At 47.3% G+C, this 19,830-nt stretch overlaps 1 protein-coding gene across 1 annotated transcript; it reads left to right on the top strand.

Annotated features, from left to right (window-relative positions):
• The first annotated feature begins 368 nt into the window (after positions 1 to 368).
• On the top strand, positions 369 to 18,894 carry mfhas1 (multifunctional ROCO family signaling regulator 1). The gene is made up of 3 exons (XM_084694090.1): positions 369 to 3,728; positions 17,358 to 17,677; positions 17,821 to 18,894. The coding sequence occupies exons 1-2, from the start codon at positions 785 to 787 to the stop codon at positions 17,486 to 17,488; spliced, it is 3,075 nt and encodes a 1,024-aa protein (XP_084550216.1). The 5' UTR covers positions 369 to 784; the 3' UTR covers positions 17,489 to 17,677; positions 17,821 to 18,894.
• Positions 18,895 to 19,830: the final 936 nt, after the last annotated feature.

Here is a 19,830-nt window from a genome sequence, read left to right as displayed (position 1 = left end):
CAACAATAATATTTTTGGAAACTGGCCCATCTAACAGTAGAACTGGCCCCCACTCCTCCAGTTGAAATGGTACAAACTCCCCTGGACCTACCAAGTCTGAGGGTTCATACCTTACATTAGATTTGGTTAAATTATGTAAAATAACCGGTATGCATAAAAATACAATGGCCAATTTTCAATCAAACTCGCAAGTATCTATCTTAAAGATTTAACAGTAAATTCATGTCATTTGAAAATAATACCTTTGCCTCCTTGTTAATTTCACAACAAGAAGGTAGGAAGGTGGGTTCAAAAATCTGACGCAGTGACTGGACGGGCGTTGCTGCTGTTCCACTCCCCCCTTGACATGAGCGCGCAACAGCAAGGACTGCAGATAGCATGAGAACACAAGTAGCTGAACAGCAGGCGGAGATAACGCATGCAGAATAGACCGAGAGGGCCATCCGTTGTTTTGAGGGTTGAATCTTTTTAACCGAATGGAAATTAACTGGATTTATCGATATAAGAAAACTCGACCGAACGGCACTTGGGTTGGACTGACAATGGATTCGTGAACCGCGGTAGCTAGGTGTATTTCTATTCGATAGTCCGTGGCGTATAGAGAAAGATGATGCGTGAATACCTACTGCTGAAGTCCAGTCGCCTTGATACGATTGAAAAAGATGACGATCTCCCTGCTCGAAATGACACATTTCTTTTTTGGGGAATGTTGATCTAACGATGACTCGATGAGCGCCTTTCTCGGTATTGAGGCACATTGAGCACCATGCTTCCAGTATAATTTATGAAAGCTCTCCATGAAAACAAGGAGGAGGGGGGGGCGGGCTGCAATACGATGGAGGAGAAGGAGAACAACCTCAAAACGGCCAGGTTGTGGAGAGACGCAGCTCTCCGCTCAAGGAAGCTTCGAAGCAGCCTGCGTCAACTCACCCTTTGCTCCAAAAATAACCAAAAGATTATGCTCCCTGAAAATATTAACGAGATCGAGGTACTCAACCTGGGTAACAACTCGCTGCAGGAGCTACCGGAGGGATTAGGGGCCACCCTTATCAACCTGCGTATCCTCATTCTCCGCAGGAACAAGTTTGCAGCAGTTCCCTGTGTCGTGTTTGAGCTTGGGCAGCTGGTGGAACTAGACATGAGCCACAACTGTCTTAAGAGCTTCTCCGAGGACATAGGCCTACTGAAGGGACTGAAAAAGCTCTGCATCAGTCACAATAAAATCCAGTACCTGCCATCCCAGATTGGAGCACTTCAGTGCTTAGAGGAGCTCGACATAAGCTTCAATGACCTACATGATTTCCCTCGGTCCTTCTCCCAGCTCAAAAAGCTGCGCACGTTAGATGCCGATCACAATAAGCTGAGCCAGTTTCCTCCAGAGATCCTTGCCCTCGGTGATCTGGAAGAGCTTGATTGTTCAGGGAATAAATTTGTGGATTTGCCCAGAGACATTCTAAAACTTCAGCCCATCAAGATCTTGTGGCTCAGCAGCCTTCACATCTCCACGTTACCTGACACCTTTTGTCACCTGCACAATCTTGAGAGTCTTATGCTGGACAGTAACAACCTCACAGTTCTGCCTTGTTCCTTCGGCACTCTGCAGAGACTAAAAATGGTCAATCTTTCCTCCAATGAGTTTGAGGAGTTTCCCCATGTTATTTTGAACATCGCAGGACTGGAGGAGCTCTATTTGAGCCGGAATAAACTGACTTTGATCCCAAAGGAGATAGGCCAACTCGTTAATCTGGTCAACCTGTGGCTGGACAACAACAAAATCACCTATTTGCCAGATTCTATTGTGGACTTGGAGAGAGTGGAGGAGCTTGTCTTACAGGGTAACCAAATAGCCATACTCCCCGACAACTTTGGGAAACTCTCCAAGGTGAACATTTGGAAGGTGAAGGATAACCCTCTCATCCAGCCCCCGTATGAGGTGTGTATGAAGGGTATCCCCTACATCGCTGCCTATCAAAAGGAACTTGCACACTCCCAGCTGGCTGTGAAGCCTCGGTTAAAACTCGTCCTGATGGGGATGCAAAACGCCGGCAAAACGCAGCTCAAGGAGAGTGTGGTCAGCCAGAGGCACAACCCTGCATGTGTCCAAGGAAACAAAGGGATTGAAGTGACCAACTGGGTGGCCGACGTCGATCGCAGTCTTACTTTTCTCGTGTATGATTTGTCAGGGAAGCAAAACTATGACCTCATCAAACCATTTTTTCTGTCCCCCGGTGCTCTGTACGTGCTCGTGGTGAACTTGAAAACATACACGCCCGACAACTTCTACGCCCATGTTGGGTACTTTCTCCATCTCCTTAGTGCCAAAGTGCCCCACGCTGTGGTGTGTACGGTGGGCACGCACACGGACCTGTGCGGCGACATGGAAGTGGAGGAGAAGAGCTTGGACATCCACAGACAGATAGCCGTGCAGGAGAAACGAGACACACAGTGTCTGAAGAGTCTCGTCCAGCAGGTGGACCAGGCCCTGGAGCAGGGCTTTAACGTCCGCACCTCCAGCCCCCACATCGTCTTCTACAGCGTCTCGGACAAGAACCTGCGACGGAAGAAGGCCCAACTGCAGTACATGCTCAACCACAGGCTGCAGATCCTGTCACCCGTCCTGTGCGTCAGCTGCACGGAGAGCCAGAGGAACATCCAGAGGCTGAGGGAGAAGCTCATGTCTGTTGCCGACCAACGGGAGATCTTCCCCAACCTCCACCGCGTGCTGCCCAAGTCCTGGCAGATGTTGGAGGAGCTGCACTTTAAACCCCAGGAACTGTGGCTCTCGTGGTGGGACTCGGCCCGCCTGGGCCTCCAGGCTGGACTCACGGAGGACCGTCTCCAGTGTGCCCTGTCCTACCTGCACGAGAGTGGCAAACTACTCTACTTTGAGGACAGCCTGACGCTAAAAGAGTACGTCTTCCACAACCTGCCGCGCTTCATCGCCATCCTCAACGTGTTCTTTCAGAGAGACGAGGCCGTGCTGCTGGACAGGCTGCTCTCCGCCGGGGAACTGGGGGACAAGGGGAAGGTGGATCACGTGATTGAGGAGGAGAAGGGCGAGAACCTCAGGGCTAGCCACCTGCGACACCACGTGGAGGGGTTTCTCAACCACGGCCTGCTGCCTTCCAACGTGATCCGGCTCCTCCTGAGGCCCCTCATCCAGACGCAGCAGGACCTCCACCTCATCATGGAGCTGCTGGAGAAGATGGGGGTGTGCTACTGTATCAACAAGCCCCGGAGCAAGCCTCTGAACGGAGCCACAGTGTGGTACAAGTTCCCCAGCTACGTCAGCAGCGAGGAGCCCCATGCGGAGGCCTGGGTGGGCGGGGGCTCCGTGGTCGCCAGTCAGTTCTTCTCGGTGGAGCAGCTTCAGATCGAGTACAGCTTTCCTTTCCTCTTCCCTCCCGGACTATTTGCCCGCTACAGTGTGCAAATCAACCGTCACGTGGTCCAGAGGTCGGATGGTAGGCATCATATCTTTGCCTATCGTGGTAAAGTGCCTGTGGTGGTCAGCTACCGGCCGGCTCAGGGCAGTCTGCAGGCAGAGACCCTGTCCATAGCAAGCCACGCCTCCCTGCCAAATATCTGGACGGCCTGGCAAGCCATAACCCCCCTCGTGGAGGAACTGAATGTGCTTCTGCAGGAGTGGCCTGGCCTCCACTACTCGGTCCATGTGCTGTGTTCTAAGTGCCTCAAGAGAGGGTCGCCCAACCCACACACCTTTCCAGGTATATTCTCTCTCTTTCTCTCTCTCTCTCATACCATTTACAGGACGCTTTGAATCACGGTGACGTCATTCAAATTTATCGGGGGGATAGCTAAGATGGTTTTTTCTTAATACTCTTTCGCTGCTGGTAATGCATAAAAGAGAATGATTTTTCCTAATATGTAACATGACATGTTCCTTACAGTAAATCCTATGATGTATCAAACAGAATAGGTTTTTCTGTTCACAAGAAGACTGTTGTGGATGACTCATGCAATTCTGTCAGTGTGGAATGGAAGCTACACAAAGGCTACAGTGCCCTGGTGGTGTCATTAGCTGGGGAAAAGGGGGGTTAGTGGGTGGTTGGCCCCACCTCAGACACAGAAATTGCCCTCAGAGCTGTCTCTCAGCCTCCTGCCGAGATCACAGACAAGTTCTGACACGGGGATGGACAGGGATTACTATAGCAACGTACCATACCTTTTTTTTTCTTCTTTTTTTTCTTGGAATGTGAATCACACTTCAAGAAGAGGTTGGCAGGTTTTTGTATTTGACCAGCAACGACACGGTATCTTTTGAAACCGCTGGGTGTACAATAGGCGAGATTGAGGTAGAGATGGCTGATGACATCATTCTTTTTGTCTAATCAGTCTTCCTTTTGTTTCCCTGAAACAATGGAACAGAAACAAAACAAATTCAGTCATTTGAACAGAGATGGTTTGGAAGATTGCACCGGCATACAGATTTCAGTGCAGAGGTGGCCCTGGAGGCAAGTGAGAGTGACAGCTGGTGTGGTTGGGGCGTATTTACTCCATTCCACACTCCTTATTTTTTTCTTCCTCTTAATTTCTTCTCCCTGTGTCTGCTCCCACATTCTCTTTACTCTTAACGTTCCACTCTGTTCCTCCCCCCCCCCCCGCCCGTCTCTGGCCTGGCCCGGCCTAGGAAGGGCTTTGGAAGTCTTTGTGGATTAGTTCATGTCTGCGACGTTGCTGGTTTGAATCATTAGACACGAGGCAGTGCTTTTTCAAAGCTCCTCTGCTGCCGTGCCTGGGCTTCCGGAGCAACTGCCTGACTGGCCCTAGGACTCACACCAGTGGCTGCATTCATGCACTGGAGCTTAGACAAGCGTATAGACTCAATGGATGATAGCATCAGTCTCAATAGTCTTCTCTAGCAGAGAACTAGGAGTAGGCCCAATGCTGGCTATACAGCAATACACACACCCCTCCAATCTGAGTTGCCAATTTTTTCAGTGATAGTAAAATAAATATTGACCCCCCCATTTTGGTTTAGCATGCTGTCATATTTTTAACACTTGGTTTGATAACATTGAGTTCTAATGTGTTTCTGTAAGATAAGACTTTAGGCGGATTTCGCACTAGCTAGTCTTTGCGTGGACAGTAAAAACTTGGATGTGCTACCTACTACAAGACAACGACTGAAAACAAAATGGATCCTTTAGTAACTGGATCATTGAACACAATCCGGCCTCACTCCACTTTGGTCTAGGCATTTCCTCCCTTTTGTCGGGATACAATATCAGGACCTTTGGCCACACAGGAAGATGAATGTTTATTTAGATACATTTTAACTGTGACTCAAAGGCCTAACTCACTGAGCCCATGACTGTTTAACTGATTCAGCGTTGGGGAATGTGACCCACAAAATGGACTTGTCGCAATAGGAAGAGGGGTTAAGGTCATGTTGATTGAGTTGCCGATGTAATGTGTTGCAGAGACTGGGATTTCGGGAATGGATACTTTCTTAAGTAGTTAGCAATTAACTATACTGCTGTTGGGTTGACTGGATCAACTTCTCAAGCTACTCCACTGCAAGTTTACCTGAAGGACCTAATTTATATGTATTACAAATTGCAACACACTGCCAAACAACTTAGCAGTGTGATCATTTGTTATGTCTATAAAAGTTGATCGTGAATACCTTTCCAACAAGAGTAGGTATTATCCTACATTTAGCAACACTAACTTTTCATCTGGCCTAATATGGACATGATATTTTTGGCTGCTGCTGCTTGTTGAGGCAGTGTTGGGGTTCCTCTCTCCTAGACAGACTAAACAGGCGGTCTTTTCTTCTGTTGGGATCTAGAGAGGAGAGTTCCGTCGATCTTTTCCTCATCTGTTTCCTGACATTTCTGAATCAAACAATGACATTCTCCCCTTCTCATGATTCTGGTTTGCTATCGCTGCTGATCTGGAAAATGTCATGCATGCTCTCCCTCCTACATGGACCTCCTATCCTTAGTTTGCAAGGGAATGTGTATGTGGAGTCAAAAGTATGTGTGTGATTGTGTGAGTTTGAATGGAGTAAGAGTGTTGAGAAACAAATTTACTTATTTTCCTTAACCAGCACACATTCCTTTGGGTGTACTATGACTCACCATATGATCATGGGGCAGATAGTGAAACCTAAACTACTCTAAAAGGATATGTGGCTTTTTCCAAGACCTCAAAGTGTAGTCAAACCAAGAGATTGTGCCACCACTAACCACTGCACTGTTTAGAAACAGATCCCATTAACCGTCCAACACTCTGCCACTTGTGGGTCTCAGGGCCGACGGGTCCCGTTCAGAAGTCCAGTACCAGTTCAGCAGTCAGCACTTATCTGAGGAGACCCTGAGCCAGATGCAGAGCTTGTCACATAGTTGCTATTTATGTTGGGGGTTAATGGAATGGTGGATATTTTTATCCCCGTACATACTTAAAGTTCCAAACTTTCGCTCGGTCTTAACCTGGATATCCTGCACACACCCACCATGATGTTCAGACCCGCTGGTTAATGTCGTTCAATTTTGCCGAGTCACCAACCCGTCGGGTTCTTTCTGGTCCTTAGCGGGGTAATCCCCGTTAGACAGAATCTAAGGGGTTGATCTGAGGACATACACCAGGCTTGGGTGTCAGGGCACATGTCTCTCTCCCACTCGTCGAACCCACCGGGCAGATCAAAGGGTGTGCAGACGTCCTATCTCCCGTCAGTCGACCCTGAGTGAAAGATGTGTGAGAAACCAGAGCCTGATGGCTAACAGACAGCCTGGCTTCTGCCCTTCTCCTGTACCTCTAAGTATCCGCCACTCAGCTGTTTGCCAGTTAGCCTGGTGCTTACTGTTAGTGGACGTACTGTCCAATAAATCTGCCCTAGTGGCCTATATTTCTCTATGACAACGTGTGAGCTTCTTAACATGCCTAATATAATTTCAGTGCACCCGTATCATGCTAATAAGCATAGAAAGATTACCCTTGATGACTACCTTAATCTGATGTCTCTCTACTTACATTACCCTGCACAAACATACAGTACATCACATCTGAAAAGTGGACCTGGGGAGTTACTTTTAGATTTGTGGTAAACAGGTTCAAAGTGATGAGTACCTTGCCAAGAACCGCCCCTGATTTATTACAGACCCTGTGGAGAACTTTCCCTCCTTGTGAATACTTATGCCCAGTCTGAGCAACTAACACTGGGCAAACCCCTTTAATCCAGTTAGAAGCTTTGCTAGGGTTAGGCCACCCCAACTGTGGTCCTGCAGGTGACCTGCCAAGAAGTCAGCGAGCCGGTTAGGTAATAATCTCTGAAAGCACAAGACTTGCATGTCACACGTACACGAATGCACATGCTAACACACACGTGTCCATGAATGTCCACTCTGAGAGAAAAAGAGAAACGAATGAATTCGAGCCTTGTTTGCATTTAGCTTACAACCCTCCCAAGCATCTTCCTATCCTCAGCCACGGCTTCAACGGGGGCAACGGTGACATTTAACTGTACCTGTCTAGGCAGTAAGTCTGCCTTTTAAAGGTATGAAGTTCACTGGGGACATCTGTTTGGACATGTTTTCTCTCCGTTCAAGTTCATTTCTGTCCCGATAAATCTTTTGTTGTTTGAGAAATGTTCTCTCATGGTATCTGAAGTTGTTGAGTCATGTCCCCAGGCACCTGCTTGGTAGTTTGAAATGTATTACCCTTTCATGGTGCCATGCTGCCAAGCCAGGTTTATTGAGGAAGAGTTTCCGCCACACTGCAACTATTTTTATGGGCATCCATCCAGGTTACTTCCATCCCCTAAAGGATCTTCTGGGAAGACTGCATTACTTACTGAGGGAAAGTGTATTGTTCTTAACCTGGGAGCTAAAGAAACCGGTTTGTCTAATGTAATGGATATTCTTTTGCCAATGCAAAGGTAGGCTACATACCTTCAAGGCTAACATGATGTCGAAGAGTAAAACAAGCGGTCTGAAACAAGCTCAAACATCATTCATGTCACATCACTTATGTTGGGGGATGTTAGTACTGATTTGTGTTGTTTCTTACCTTTTTAGAAATTCTTTATCTGTGTGGAGGGTAGAGTCTTTGCTCAGGGTATGTGTTTTAATGGATGTGGGTCTTTATCATGATCATGATCATATTTGTGTGGCAGGGAACCTTGGCGTGGTTTAGTCCTAGCATTTGGACTAGCCTGGAAGTTAAAAGGATATGGTTCAAATTGCCCTTCTGATGGCCTTCTGAAATTCTACCTGCCTGGAAAATACTGATCAGTTCTATGTGGTGTGTGTGTGTGTAGGTGTGTCTACATGCAGGCAGTAAGTTCAGCCGCCTTGAACCCTTAACTCCAGGCTCCATATAGTTCAGTACATAAGTCATCCTGTTATTGTTTGTGCTTTGGGTCTGTGTGCATGCTGTCTCTTCGGATGCAGCTGAAACTGAATGCTCTTTTTTTTTGTCGGCGGATCATTTTCAGCTCTTGCACTGTGGCCTGTACTCAGATTCACATTTCACACACTACCAAAAGGGAGGCTCAACTGTGACAAGACGAGCAACACGAGTTATATGGGTCAGAACTGTGATCAGTAACTGTTGTTTACCTTGTCCGCGTTGTTGTTTTTCGTCTTCTATATGAAATCTGTCACAACAACAGTCTGGTAATCTCTGAGGGGACAATCCTGTTATGTCATCGTGTTCAGTAAGCCCGCTGTGTTATCTGTGACATGGACAGTGGCTAGGGGAAGAGAAGGGGCGGGGCCTTTCTCCTGTGGAGTTCCCGGAGCAATGATGTAATTAATCACCTGGAACACAAGAGTTCATCGCTTGACCCCCGCTGCAGAGATTCTGACTTCTGATGCAAAGCTTGCTGTGGAGAATGGAACCACATCACTTAAACAACCGAACGAATGCTTCACTTCTTACTCTTTTGGGTTGCAGCACGCAGATTTGGGGTTCGGCTCTGCTCTAACAAACCAACTAAACGATAGTGACACTGTTATTCTAAAACGGTGTCTATTCCCATTCCAGACGGAAGTTTCTGTTAGATGCACAACCCAGAAGCCTAACTACTGGAGTGCGGCTGTGGCAGACCTTTCCACCCACTGATGGAATATCAATCTGCCGTGCTGAAAATGGGCTGTAATGATTTACTGTGTGAATAAGAGCCAAGAGGCTTGAAGGAGGTGGAAACCACCGCTGCTAAATGCTAGCCTTGCGACCACAGGAAAGTTGCTACTCGATACTTGGCTTGTTAAAGCAGCTTCTGAATGCTTCTTCGTACCACAGCCGCCCTGACACAGTTGTAGCAATTTGTCAGTAGGCCGTATGGTACTCCAAGTAAGCCGTCAAGCCAGTAAGCAGCATCTACAGCCCTGTACCTTTTTATTTGTGTATACGTTTTGTCCGTCACACAGTTCTCTTTTTTTTTTTTTTTTTGTAGCATGTCTAAATGATCAAAACTTTTTTTGTATTTACATTTTCCTCATACCCTTTCCCTTTTAGTGCTGAAGTTATTAGCGCCATCAGGGTTGTAAAAACAGGGGGGCTTGTCCACCAGCTATTTCAGTCTATTGTCTGCAATAAAAGGGAAGTGGCTCTGAAGTGGAAATGAAATGAGGGCAGTCCTTTAATGTTCCTGGTTGGCGCTTGTAGAGCTTCCTTCCGGTCAAAGCACACTCTCCTGACAGGCTTTCCAGCCTGGGAACCGAGGGTGGAGAATACGGATGCTTAGAAGGAATCAATCCTGATCACAGCTCGCCAGAGCTCCCATGCCCTCTGGGCGAAGACACTTGAACTGCTTTGCTTCGATTGAAACGTGACAAGTCGGAACACTATCTGTGAAGCCGAGTATTGACGCATGGCTGCAGGAAAGAACCGCCGGGTGCTCCCGCACCCTTGGCTTGGACAGAGTAAACTGCGTAGGGCCAGAGATGGGTGTTCAGAGGATGTAGTGTCATGTCAGAGCGGCGGAGGAAGCACAGCTGTCGGGGGGGGGGGGGGAAGAAGTGGTATTCAGCGCCTGGCGGACCGCCCATCGTGTTCCTCTCAGTCCCGCGTGTGCGAGGGACCGTAATCAATCCAACCCCAAGCTGCACGCTGTATGTGGAGTTGGCACTGTGTGTTGTTGTGTTGGAGGGTGGAAGTGGAACGCCGCCTGTTTTAATGGCCATAACGGTTCATTAAAGCCCCCCATCTTCTGCATTCCCTTCATAAGCCGTTGCACAATGTTGCTGTGGGTTCCCCCACAGAGGCCTCTCTCTCTCTCTCCCCGTGTATTACTGACCTCTAAAGCTGGACAACTATTTTAGGAGGCCCTCTTTGCTGTGGGAGGATGACCTCATCCGGTTGTTGTTGATGTCTGAAATGTCGTTTTTGTAATCAACATTTTCGACAGGTCTTATGATTCACACAACGTGCGTTTTTTGTTGTCTTTTTTTACTGGCACATCACTCTGTAAATGTGAAAGCCACCAACGTCCCCAGTGAAAGATTCAATCTTGTTGTGTTGCGAAGAGGCGCTCCATTGAGTTTTGATATGTTACTACGTTTTCGTGATATTGAAATGAAGACCTAACATGCTCTTCTGCTTTGGTGAGCATCAGGCTAAACTTCTTCTGTTGGAGGGGATTCCAGTTCCAGCATCCCACTTCTCTAAATGTGTCAGCTCCCCAGCAGTCAGGTTGTGTTCAACAGCGGGTCACCCTGGGTGAGCCACTGTTGCCACTAACCCTAACCCTAACCACTTGATGTCTGACCATGCTGCAAGCCAGAAGAAGGGCAGTGTTATCCGAATGTGACCCTACTGTAGATATTAGCATTGATCCCTAAGGATTGTCTTGTTAACTAAACATCTTGATGATCTGTGTGTTTGCGAATGGGTCGGTGGGAATAGGAAAGCCTGATTGGACAGCCTCAGAATACAGTGGGCATTGGGCTTCCCGGCTGAGCTGCTTGGCGACGCTGATCTTTTTATGCGCCAGATGTTCACATCTGGATGTGTCGCTTGACAACCACTCACTGACTGACAATGCCGTTTCACCTCGCAACCTTTAGTCCAGACTAGTTCTGTGCGGAAACTTGAAGCCTGAAAATCACAGCCATCTTGAAAACTCAGGTGCTGTTGGCGCTCACCCCTTGGGCCTCTCCAGCTCCGAGGACCCTTTCTCCCTGCAGAATTCACTGTAGAGCCACGTGAGCTGTTTGCAGGACCGTCTCCATGGTTACCCCCCAGGATATGGTGGAATGACCAGAATTGGTTATTTTGGGGCTGTCTTCTCAGCCATGGAAATAGGCCACACATTCCTAAGGCTCCAAACTCGTGTCAAGAGCTGCTGTTCAAACCGGATTACTTTCATATAGGATGTTTTAGAGCCAGGTCAGTCACATTTTCTCTCTGTGTCTTATCCTGTACGTCTCTGGCATAGTAGTTGTCTGTTTTTCAACATGTTCGCTATTCGACCTTATCGCGCCCTATTCTCAAATACGGGTTTTAATCCAGGGACTAATCTTTGTCTGTGCACTTCTGTCTGTGCATTTTTTCTCCATCTAAATCCAACCTTTTTCCAGTTTTCTGACATCAAATTCTTTCTCCTATGGTGTTGATTCTTTTAGACGAGTTGCAAGTGTGCTTCCTCTATCTAATGAGTACATGTAACCTCCGAGCCAGCTCAGAAGACTCTTCTGTTCCGCACCTTGTGTTTGCAGAAGTAGCCAGTGTTTGTATAACCACACACTTTGCCAGATCCTTCTGGGAGCGTATTCATGTTGCCATTGATGTTTCGACATTTTCCAACAACCGAGGCGTAACCTAGCCGAACCCCTTGCTAGCATGCTAACGTGATCTAGGTGGCTGTCGTGCTGACTCATAGCGTGGTGTGGCTGTCCCTGTCTAGACTCGGCCTTGTTCTCCATCACATGGCAGCGCTGCAGGTCAGACCGCCAGGGGAGAGTTCACCTCAACACACAGCTCCGACTCATCTACATCTGATCACTCGACCGGCTGCTGAGCCGTGCGCGGTCCTGTCGCAAAGCGGAGACGGGAGGAAAGGCTGTACTAAGAGTGCGTCTGTCTGTCAGGGAGGGAGGGAGACAGAGTGCGCTTATCTCTGCCGGAGTGTGTTGATAGCGTGACCTTGTGTGACGTCGTCTGGACTGACTGCTAAACGCAACGCGGTGATAATCCTGTGACTGAGCCGCCGGCCTCTGGATCTAAGGGCAGCTGACAGTGGCCTGTGCCTCCCCCCCCCCCCCCCCACACACACACACTGTTCACTCCCTGCCTGGGGGGACTGTACTGCTGCCTGTACACTTCTACCCAAAGGCCTGCTCCCTCAGACTGCATTAAAGATGGCCGAGCTGGGCTGTCCTATCATAAACTTCCTAGGCTTACACAACACCAACCTGGAGCCTTAAATCTCTTCCCTCCTGTGTATCCACCAGCTTCTCTGTCTGGATTGAGCCGCCCCGTTCCTTTTTGCAGCTGCAGATTCTTTCTCTGTGTTTTGACAACATTTGAGGGACATTCAGCTTGTGTGCACCTGAGGTGGATTTCCCAGACACATTTAAACCACAATACGTTGTTTGAAAGTTGGAGAGAACCATGTTTCTGCATGGATACCCAGGAAAACCTTATGGAATGTGAGTGGATACCGGTTAGAGACGACATCACCCTTCTCGTACACAACGTTTTGGACCTGCTAACGTAATCACCCTCACCCTATCTTTATTCCAGATATATTCATTTGGAATGGGTATCCCCATTTAGGTAACCTAAAAAATAAGGGTGTGTTGCTATGCATGTTTTTTTTGGTGTGTGTGTGTGTGTCCATTAAAAACATTTCCCTATCTAGAGCAGAGGAATCACATCTGCCTCTGGTGTGGAATGTGCGTGTGTGTGCATGCTAATGACCAAGAGCGTGCTCAGTGCGGGATCAGCCACAGGCCTTCCAGTTGTAGGGCTTTTGTCTGAGGTGTTGCCCCTCCCTGCCCTACCCCCAGTGGGACAGAGGAGGCTGTGCTGGAGGGGCGGGGGGGCACCACCACTATCCTCCTTTGTCCCCAGACTGCTAGAGAACGGGGGGGGGGGGGGTCTCCCCCTTTAGATCCACTTGCTTATTCTGTTTGACCCAGCTGTGAGCCTCCCCCCCTCTCTCTCTATTCCCCCCCCCCCCTCTCTCGCTCTCACACACGCGTATATGTTAATCAGACTCCGAGGCTAGACCTGAGGCTGCGCGGTGTTGCGGGAGGGGAGAGGGATGAGGCAGGGATGAGGCCGTGTCACACTCGGGATGATTCTCTTTAGTTTGAGTCTGCTGCACGAGCGCAGCGCTCTGACAAATCTTCAGCTTAATCCTTTGGAATAATGCTGCGGAGAGCTGGCCGTGAGAGAGAGGTTATTTCTGTGAGCGACGTCCGTGGGTTGGGCTGGATTAGACTACGAAATTGGTCTCCCCCCCCCCCCCCCCCAAAATCCCTTTCCTGTGACATAAGCTGATTTTGGATTCGGACAAATATCATTCTTTTGTTCCTTGCCCAACCACCTTATTGCGTTTGGGAGTTGCAGGAGAATGGGATTTTGTTATACGGGGTGCTGTGTGTTTGGTTCGTGCTGTGTACTTCCATCTAGGGTTGTTGGGCTAGCTCTGACAGGGGTCGTGTTGAAAGCTGTGCTCAGGAACTGGAGAAAGTGGAGGGGGTATCCGTTGTCTCCTGTCATTCCACCCTCATTAATATGGAGTGAGAGAGCGTTGGCAGGGGACCACTAGCTGGCAAGCCTACAGCTTCAACCCCGGTGTGGGCACTTTGCCAGGCGTTGTCATGCTTGTTAGTATGAGAACAGAGACAAAGTCACCGCCTCGGTCATTAGTCAGTTTCATTATCTTTGTTCATTGGGAGAGCGCACGAAGCATTCAGTTGGAGTTGTGTGTGAATGTAAAGAATGTGAACAACTGTATTACGAAAGCCTAGAAGTCCATCCTTGGGACTTTGACTTCCAGTCGGGAGAAAAGTTGCGTCGGTAATAAGGAAGTTTCCTTCAGTGGGAAGATGAGGTCACCCGTGGATGAAGATGAGTAACAGGAAATAAATTCAGCCATCTGTTTAGAAGTCAGTGCCCCTGATCTATGGTTGGAAACGGAGAGATAAAAACTAGGAACGAACTGACCTTGCAGTCAATCCTTTTCCAACACAAGGCTGGAGGTTGATTACATCAGTGATCCATTTATCGGTCTATGCAAACAGACAAACAAAGAAAGGGCGCCTTTGCATGCATTTTGTTTTTTCAGAAGCCCTCGTCCATCTAAATGTGTGATATTCATCCATCACTGTCAGAAAGCCGGCGTGGACTCCGAACTCCACCCCTTCCGAAGTCCAGTTGCCCCTCCTCTCCCATGTTGCCGGGAGACCCTTCTGTGAAACCGCCTTGGCAGAGTCTCACACCAGGGAGGAAGAGGAAGTGAAGGGGCCGAGGCCTGCGGAGGCCATTGTAAAGGAAGCAGACCTTGAAGGCACAGCCGGTCTCCTCCCGTGTTTGTCTAAAACACGTCCAGCTGGCTGCTTCCAACGGGTTTGTTTTTTAGAGACAGGAAAACGACCCTTTTTTCTTCTGATGCCGCCTGGAGAAAAATTTACTTTTTTTCTCTTTCGCGGCAAGTCTCTGAGGCGGAGAGAGAACGAGTGGAGGAAAGGCAGACGAGGAGCAAGCTCAAGCAAGCAGAGTAGGAATGTGTCTACATCTCCCCAACTAGTCCTTGTCACACAATGAGGTGGGGGAGTGGGGGGGGGGGGGGGGGGCACATACCTTTAGCTAGCCACCAGAGTGGGCCAAGGTGCTCCACTGTGCTCTCTCTGAACCAGTTCAGGGACAACCAGAGTAAACGGCCTGCATGATTCAGCATCTGCTTCCTGTAACGCACTCCTCCACGCTAAGATGTCTGTGCCAAGCGACTTACCGGAATGAAGTGCTTTCAAATGACCCGCTGCATCCTCAGTAAACTGACGCTGCACATTCAACATCCCAAAGTCTCACGTTTTCCAAGCACGACTCTACTACTGCTGCGAGGCATCTAAGTGGTAACCGGACTGTAATCCGTGGTAGTCTGTTTGTCGTGTGGTCAGCTGTCCGACTGATGTCAAACAACTCTGCCTAGCAAGCCCTGCCTTGCCCTGATGATGAGAGAATAGAAAATCAATGGGCCTAATGGTTTAAGTGCTCCTGAGGACTGGGTGGCTGATGGACCTCTTTAGACTGCCAGAAGGAAAAATACATTGCAGTCATGCTTAATGTGCTGAATGGTTTGGATTATATCAGGCTAGTTATGCCATTTTTTCCCCCTTCTTTTGTTCACATGTTTAGCACTCAACTGCAATTTCCGTGTAGCTGTGTAGGAAAATAAATCACGAATGAAGTGTCTTTAGTCTGCCGCACAGAGACCAAAAGCAAATATCAACCATGGTAACGGATCCAGCCAGTCCTTAGTAACTAAGGGATTCCATTGCTTTCCAGATAGGGTTGCTAAGAGACTTCTGGTTTTACTGCTGGGGCCTCATAGCCAGAGAAGCAGACCTGGGCGTTTGTATTATGTTAATACTAGCAGGTCAGTTCATGAGGTAATGACACTGAAACAGGTCAATCGAGTCTCAAGCAGATAAGCCCAGATCAGACTCTCTGGTGATGATAGGTCAATACGATATTAGTGAGTTTCAGGCAGATGCCTAACAAAAGGCTATGGGCACAGCTACAGTACCGAAACAACAACAACAAGGGGTCTACAAACCTAGCTTAGCCACGGACAAGGGTTTGACTGACGGACAATTGATGTCACTGCTGAATAAATTCAAACGAAACGGACGCTTTAGTCATCGTTGTACGCCACAACTCCCCCTTCTCTGCTTGCGTCTGAGATTTCAGTTAATCTTTTCCGGAATAGAATAACCAGTGTTTGTTTCAGATGAGAAATGGATGCATCGGCGTCATATGTACGGAGTGGATGTCACATGGTCTTTGGAGTCTCCAGTTAGTGGGTTTTCTTTGCACTCGGGTACGGGTTCAGCACGACACTGTATTGCTGACAGGCGGAGACACAGGCTGGCAGTAATAATATCGAGTCAGAGGCGACTTAACCAATTGTTTCTGCCTCGGTTTGTACCCATAACCCCTATCGCCCAAGCATGCGACACACTGGAGCACGCACACTCGACACAAGGTGTAAACACGAAGCAGTTTGTGGACAACCAGGCAGGGTCAGAGACAGCCTGTGCCACACTGAACGCCATATAAACAAACCAAAAACAAGGATTCTCCTTCTGCTGTGGCTTGACAAGCTGAGGATGGAGGAGATAAAGGAGGGAGGATATGTTTCCTGGTCCTGAAATGTGTCCGTGCCTCTCTCTCCTATCCTGGTCCTGTTGAGGAGTGTAGCACCTGCTGTGCTTCCTGTATTTGTTCTCAAAACAGGTTTTCCTGAAGGTCTGCTGATTCGTCACAGGGTCAGGATTCCAGGAAAGAACAGAACACTGTAAAATGACCTGCACTAGTCTCTAAATTCCTCTTCTTGCCTATGTATTTTCATTATCTCAGTTTACAGACATTTCCATAATTGAAGGCCTTATTAGATTTATTTTTCTATGTGCATTCATTCTGGAAAATTGTGCATAAAGACCCAATAAACTACTACTACTATTTCTACTACTACTACAGATAAGATTGAACACGAGCCAGACATTTTTATGGATGTCCACACAAGACATTGGTTGTTGAACGTAGAGATCGCTTGCCAGTGAAATGGGCGTTTTTGTTTTTCCCCCCCATAATTGGAAGTCACAAGCATGTGACATACAGCTGGGTGCTGGCTGTCAGCCGACCCTCTGCCTTCAGTCAGGCACCATCCTTGAGTCCGGAAATGCGGATGAATAAGACCCACACATTCTATCACTGGCATGCATACTGCTTCAGTCTTTGATAGACTGCCTTCTCACATATGCAGCAGTCTAACAAAGCCTGTTGAAATCCCCCACTTGGGATTCCAGGGAACACACTGTTATGGCGCTGGTGTTGTTGTGTTGTGGCGAAGATGTGGTCCAACTGCCCTCTTGTGGGCAAATTGGGCACAGCGGTCCAATCCAAGCAAAATCATAAAATTCACATCCACATTTCTGGTTGTTGATATTTCATTGCAAATGTGCTATTTCAAAAAAAATTAACCTACATCACATTTTCATGTCACGAGAACAAGTCATCTTTTGATTGTTGAAGATTTTTGTAAATGTAAAAATCACCTGAGTAAAAATAATAATAATTTATTTTCCCCCCCTCTCTCTCTCTCTCTCTCTCTCTCTCTCTCTCTCTACCCTTCTCTCTCTACCCTTCTCTCTCAGGTGAGCTCCTCAGCCAGCCACGCCCTGAAGGCCTGACTGAGATCATCTGCCCAAAGAACGGTTCCGAGAGGGTCAACGTGGCGCTGGTGTACCCGCCTACGCCCACTGTCGTTAGCCCCTGTCTCAAATGAGACCAGCGTTCAGTCCAGTGGCCCACCCTGTCTGTCGCCCCACGTCCGCTTCTGTGTTTCCCCCTCCATATAAACCCCTCCCTGGGCTATCCTTCTCGCTTACTCAGCCTGGACCCTGTCAGCCACGCAAGTCACACCCAGAAATGCATCGCCGGCTGAATGCAACAGAGGAGATGAGTGGTTAGACATGTAAGTGTGTTTTAACCCAGGCAGAGGCAACGGACTACAAATAATGGTTAATAGTAGTCAATTAAACGGATTATTATTATTAAGACATTGTTACAACTATGTCCAAATCTAATTTGAATGTTCTCTTTTTCTGGCTTTTGAAGGGTGTCCAGCTGTTCTTTCACTGCCGCACCGTATTGAAAACGACAATATTGGAGGATGTTGGCTTCCACTGCTGGATCTCCCTTCACCTCATGGCAAACCTCTCGTACACCTGTTACCTGACTCTTTCTATATCAATATATGCACCATATTAATTCACCACTTGAAAGCAACAAGGATGGAACACGCGATTCCTCGATGACTCCGTCTCTGTTTCAACTGGCATCAGAATCCTATTTAAAGACTAGTTAGTATCCCTTAATGCTGCTTATCCTGCGATGGTGACCCCCTGCTTTTTGTTATTTATTAGGAACCGTACTGTTCCAGGGTCTGTCTACTTGTATATCTTTCTACAGTACTGTACACAAACCTCAAGATTGTTGCCACAGGAGACAGGGGGAGCAATGTTTTTTAATGAACACCCAAGTTATATTGTTAAGCTTCACACAAACACACCGCTGTTGAAAACCCACCCTTACTTGTACGGAGACGATCTTTTGCATTAGCATGAAGAAGGTCGGGTGTATTATACGTAGTAAATGCTGTAATTATGTTGACTGCCTTTATGCCAAGGAAATTCCAGTTTGACTGGATTTGTAAAGATGTTTAACATATCCTGACCAAACCTTGGTGGGTGTATGTCCTATTTCAATCCTAGTATGAAAAGTATTCAGTTTCTTTCGAGACTTGTCCAAAAATGATCATGGTATGTAAATAAAAGTGAATCTTGTTATCTTATAGAAACAGATAAAGAGTACTTCTCTATTGGTAGAGCATACACTCTTCACTACACTTGTTGTGATCATGTTGTTTCAAGATGTTTTTTCACTGGTATGGGATGATGCTGCAATATGTTTAAAAAAGCGTTAAAACACCTTTTGTACATATCTTTATTTTTGTATGTTGACACAGGTTGTTCCACCCTCAACATTATTTACAGGACAATGTTGCGCATGACTCACATGGCCAATGTGAGAGTGCACATCCTATTTTATATGTAGCTGGTCAAACCATCTCACGACACGACAGTCAACAAGCACCAAATACAAATAAACCAACTGCTGGTTTTAATATGACCATATTGTTTTGTCTTTTTTTAATTCGAGCATATATAACTTATCTTCACACTGACTCTTGTCATAACATCAGATAAATGCATAAGGTTTTCTTTTGTATACACCTAATGGAAACCAGGGCTGCACAACCCTTCTCCTAAGCCCTGTAAGTGATGCCTCCTGGCCCACAAGTAACTAACTGGATTCATCTCATCAACAGCTAATAATTAGCATCAGGTGAGCTATATACCCCACTATATACCCTACAGGATAGTTGGTTTTGCTTCATGACGACAACTAAGAGGCCCTCCAGTGCCCCGACCTTCACACCTGCATTATTTATGATTTATTTGATTGCCAGAAAAATGCATACAAAAGTTCCCATGTCCTTTTAATAAAATGATTGGTCTTTTGGTGCCACATGCATGAATGATCTTGTATGTGAACTGTAAACTTAACCAGAACCCAAGGAGATTATGCCTGTTATTGAAGTGTAAAAAAGATGACCTGACCTACTTCAACCCCATAATCTATAATCCACAGCAAGTACATTTCAAAGGATATTATCAGCAGTAGAGTGATTGGGGATCAAAAACACTACAGCCACAACAAAACAGGACAAGGTATTAAGATGTGGGATTAATCCAGCTACATATCTTCAAGTTAATGTGGTTAAAGTAAAGAAGGACTGCAAGTCCCATGAGTCAACCTAAGCACCGGACAGCAGGCCTACCCTATGCTGGAATCAATCCCAGGACCATCTTGCTGTGAAGCAACAGTCTGCCACTGTGGTCTGATAAAAATACAAGACGCATGCGACACACTCTGTACAGCAGGGGTCCCCAAACTATAAAAATCTCCTGTTTTGGGCCGAAAACGGCCCACCAACGCATTTGGACTGGCCCTCTGAACAATGCCAGAGACTTGGAAAAAAAACAAAAAACAAAAAAATGTTTC

The sequence above is a fragment of the Hypomesus nipponensis genome, chromosome 27 (assembly GCF_054491055.1).
Source record: "Hypomesus nipponensis isolate SF chromosome 27, ASM5449105v1, whole genome shotgun sequence".
In the NCBI taxonomy this organism is placed as follows: domain Eukaryota; kingdom Metazoa; phylum Chordata; class Actinopteri; order Osmeriformes; family Osmeridae; genus Hypomesus; species Hypomesus nipponensis.
Note: the sequence above shows the minus strand (reverse complement) of the source record. Positions and strands in the feature narration are given on the sequence as shown.

What these genes read in the sequence shown, in the direction of transcription:
- mfhas1 (XM_084694090.1), top strand. Translation starts at nt 785, where the DNA reads ATGAAAGCTCTCCATGAAAACAAGGAGGAGGGGGGGGCGGGCTGCAAT. An exon ending in CAACCCACACACCTTTCCAG is followed by an intron (nt 3,729 to 17,357) that starts GTATATTCTCTC and finishes CTTCTCTCTCAG; the next exon opens with GTGAGCTCCTCAGCCAGCCA.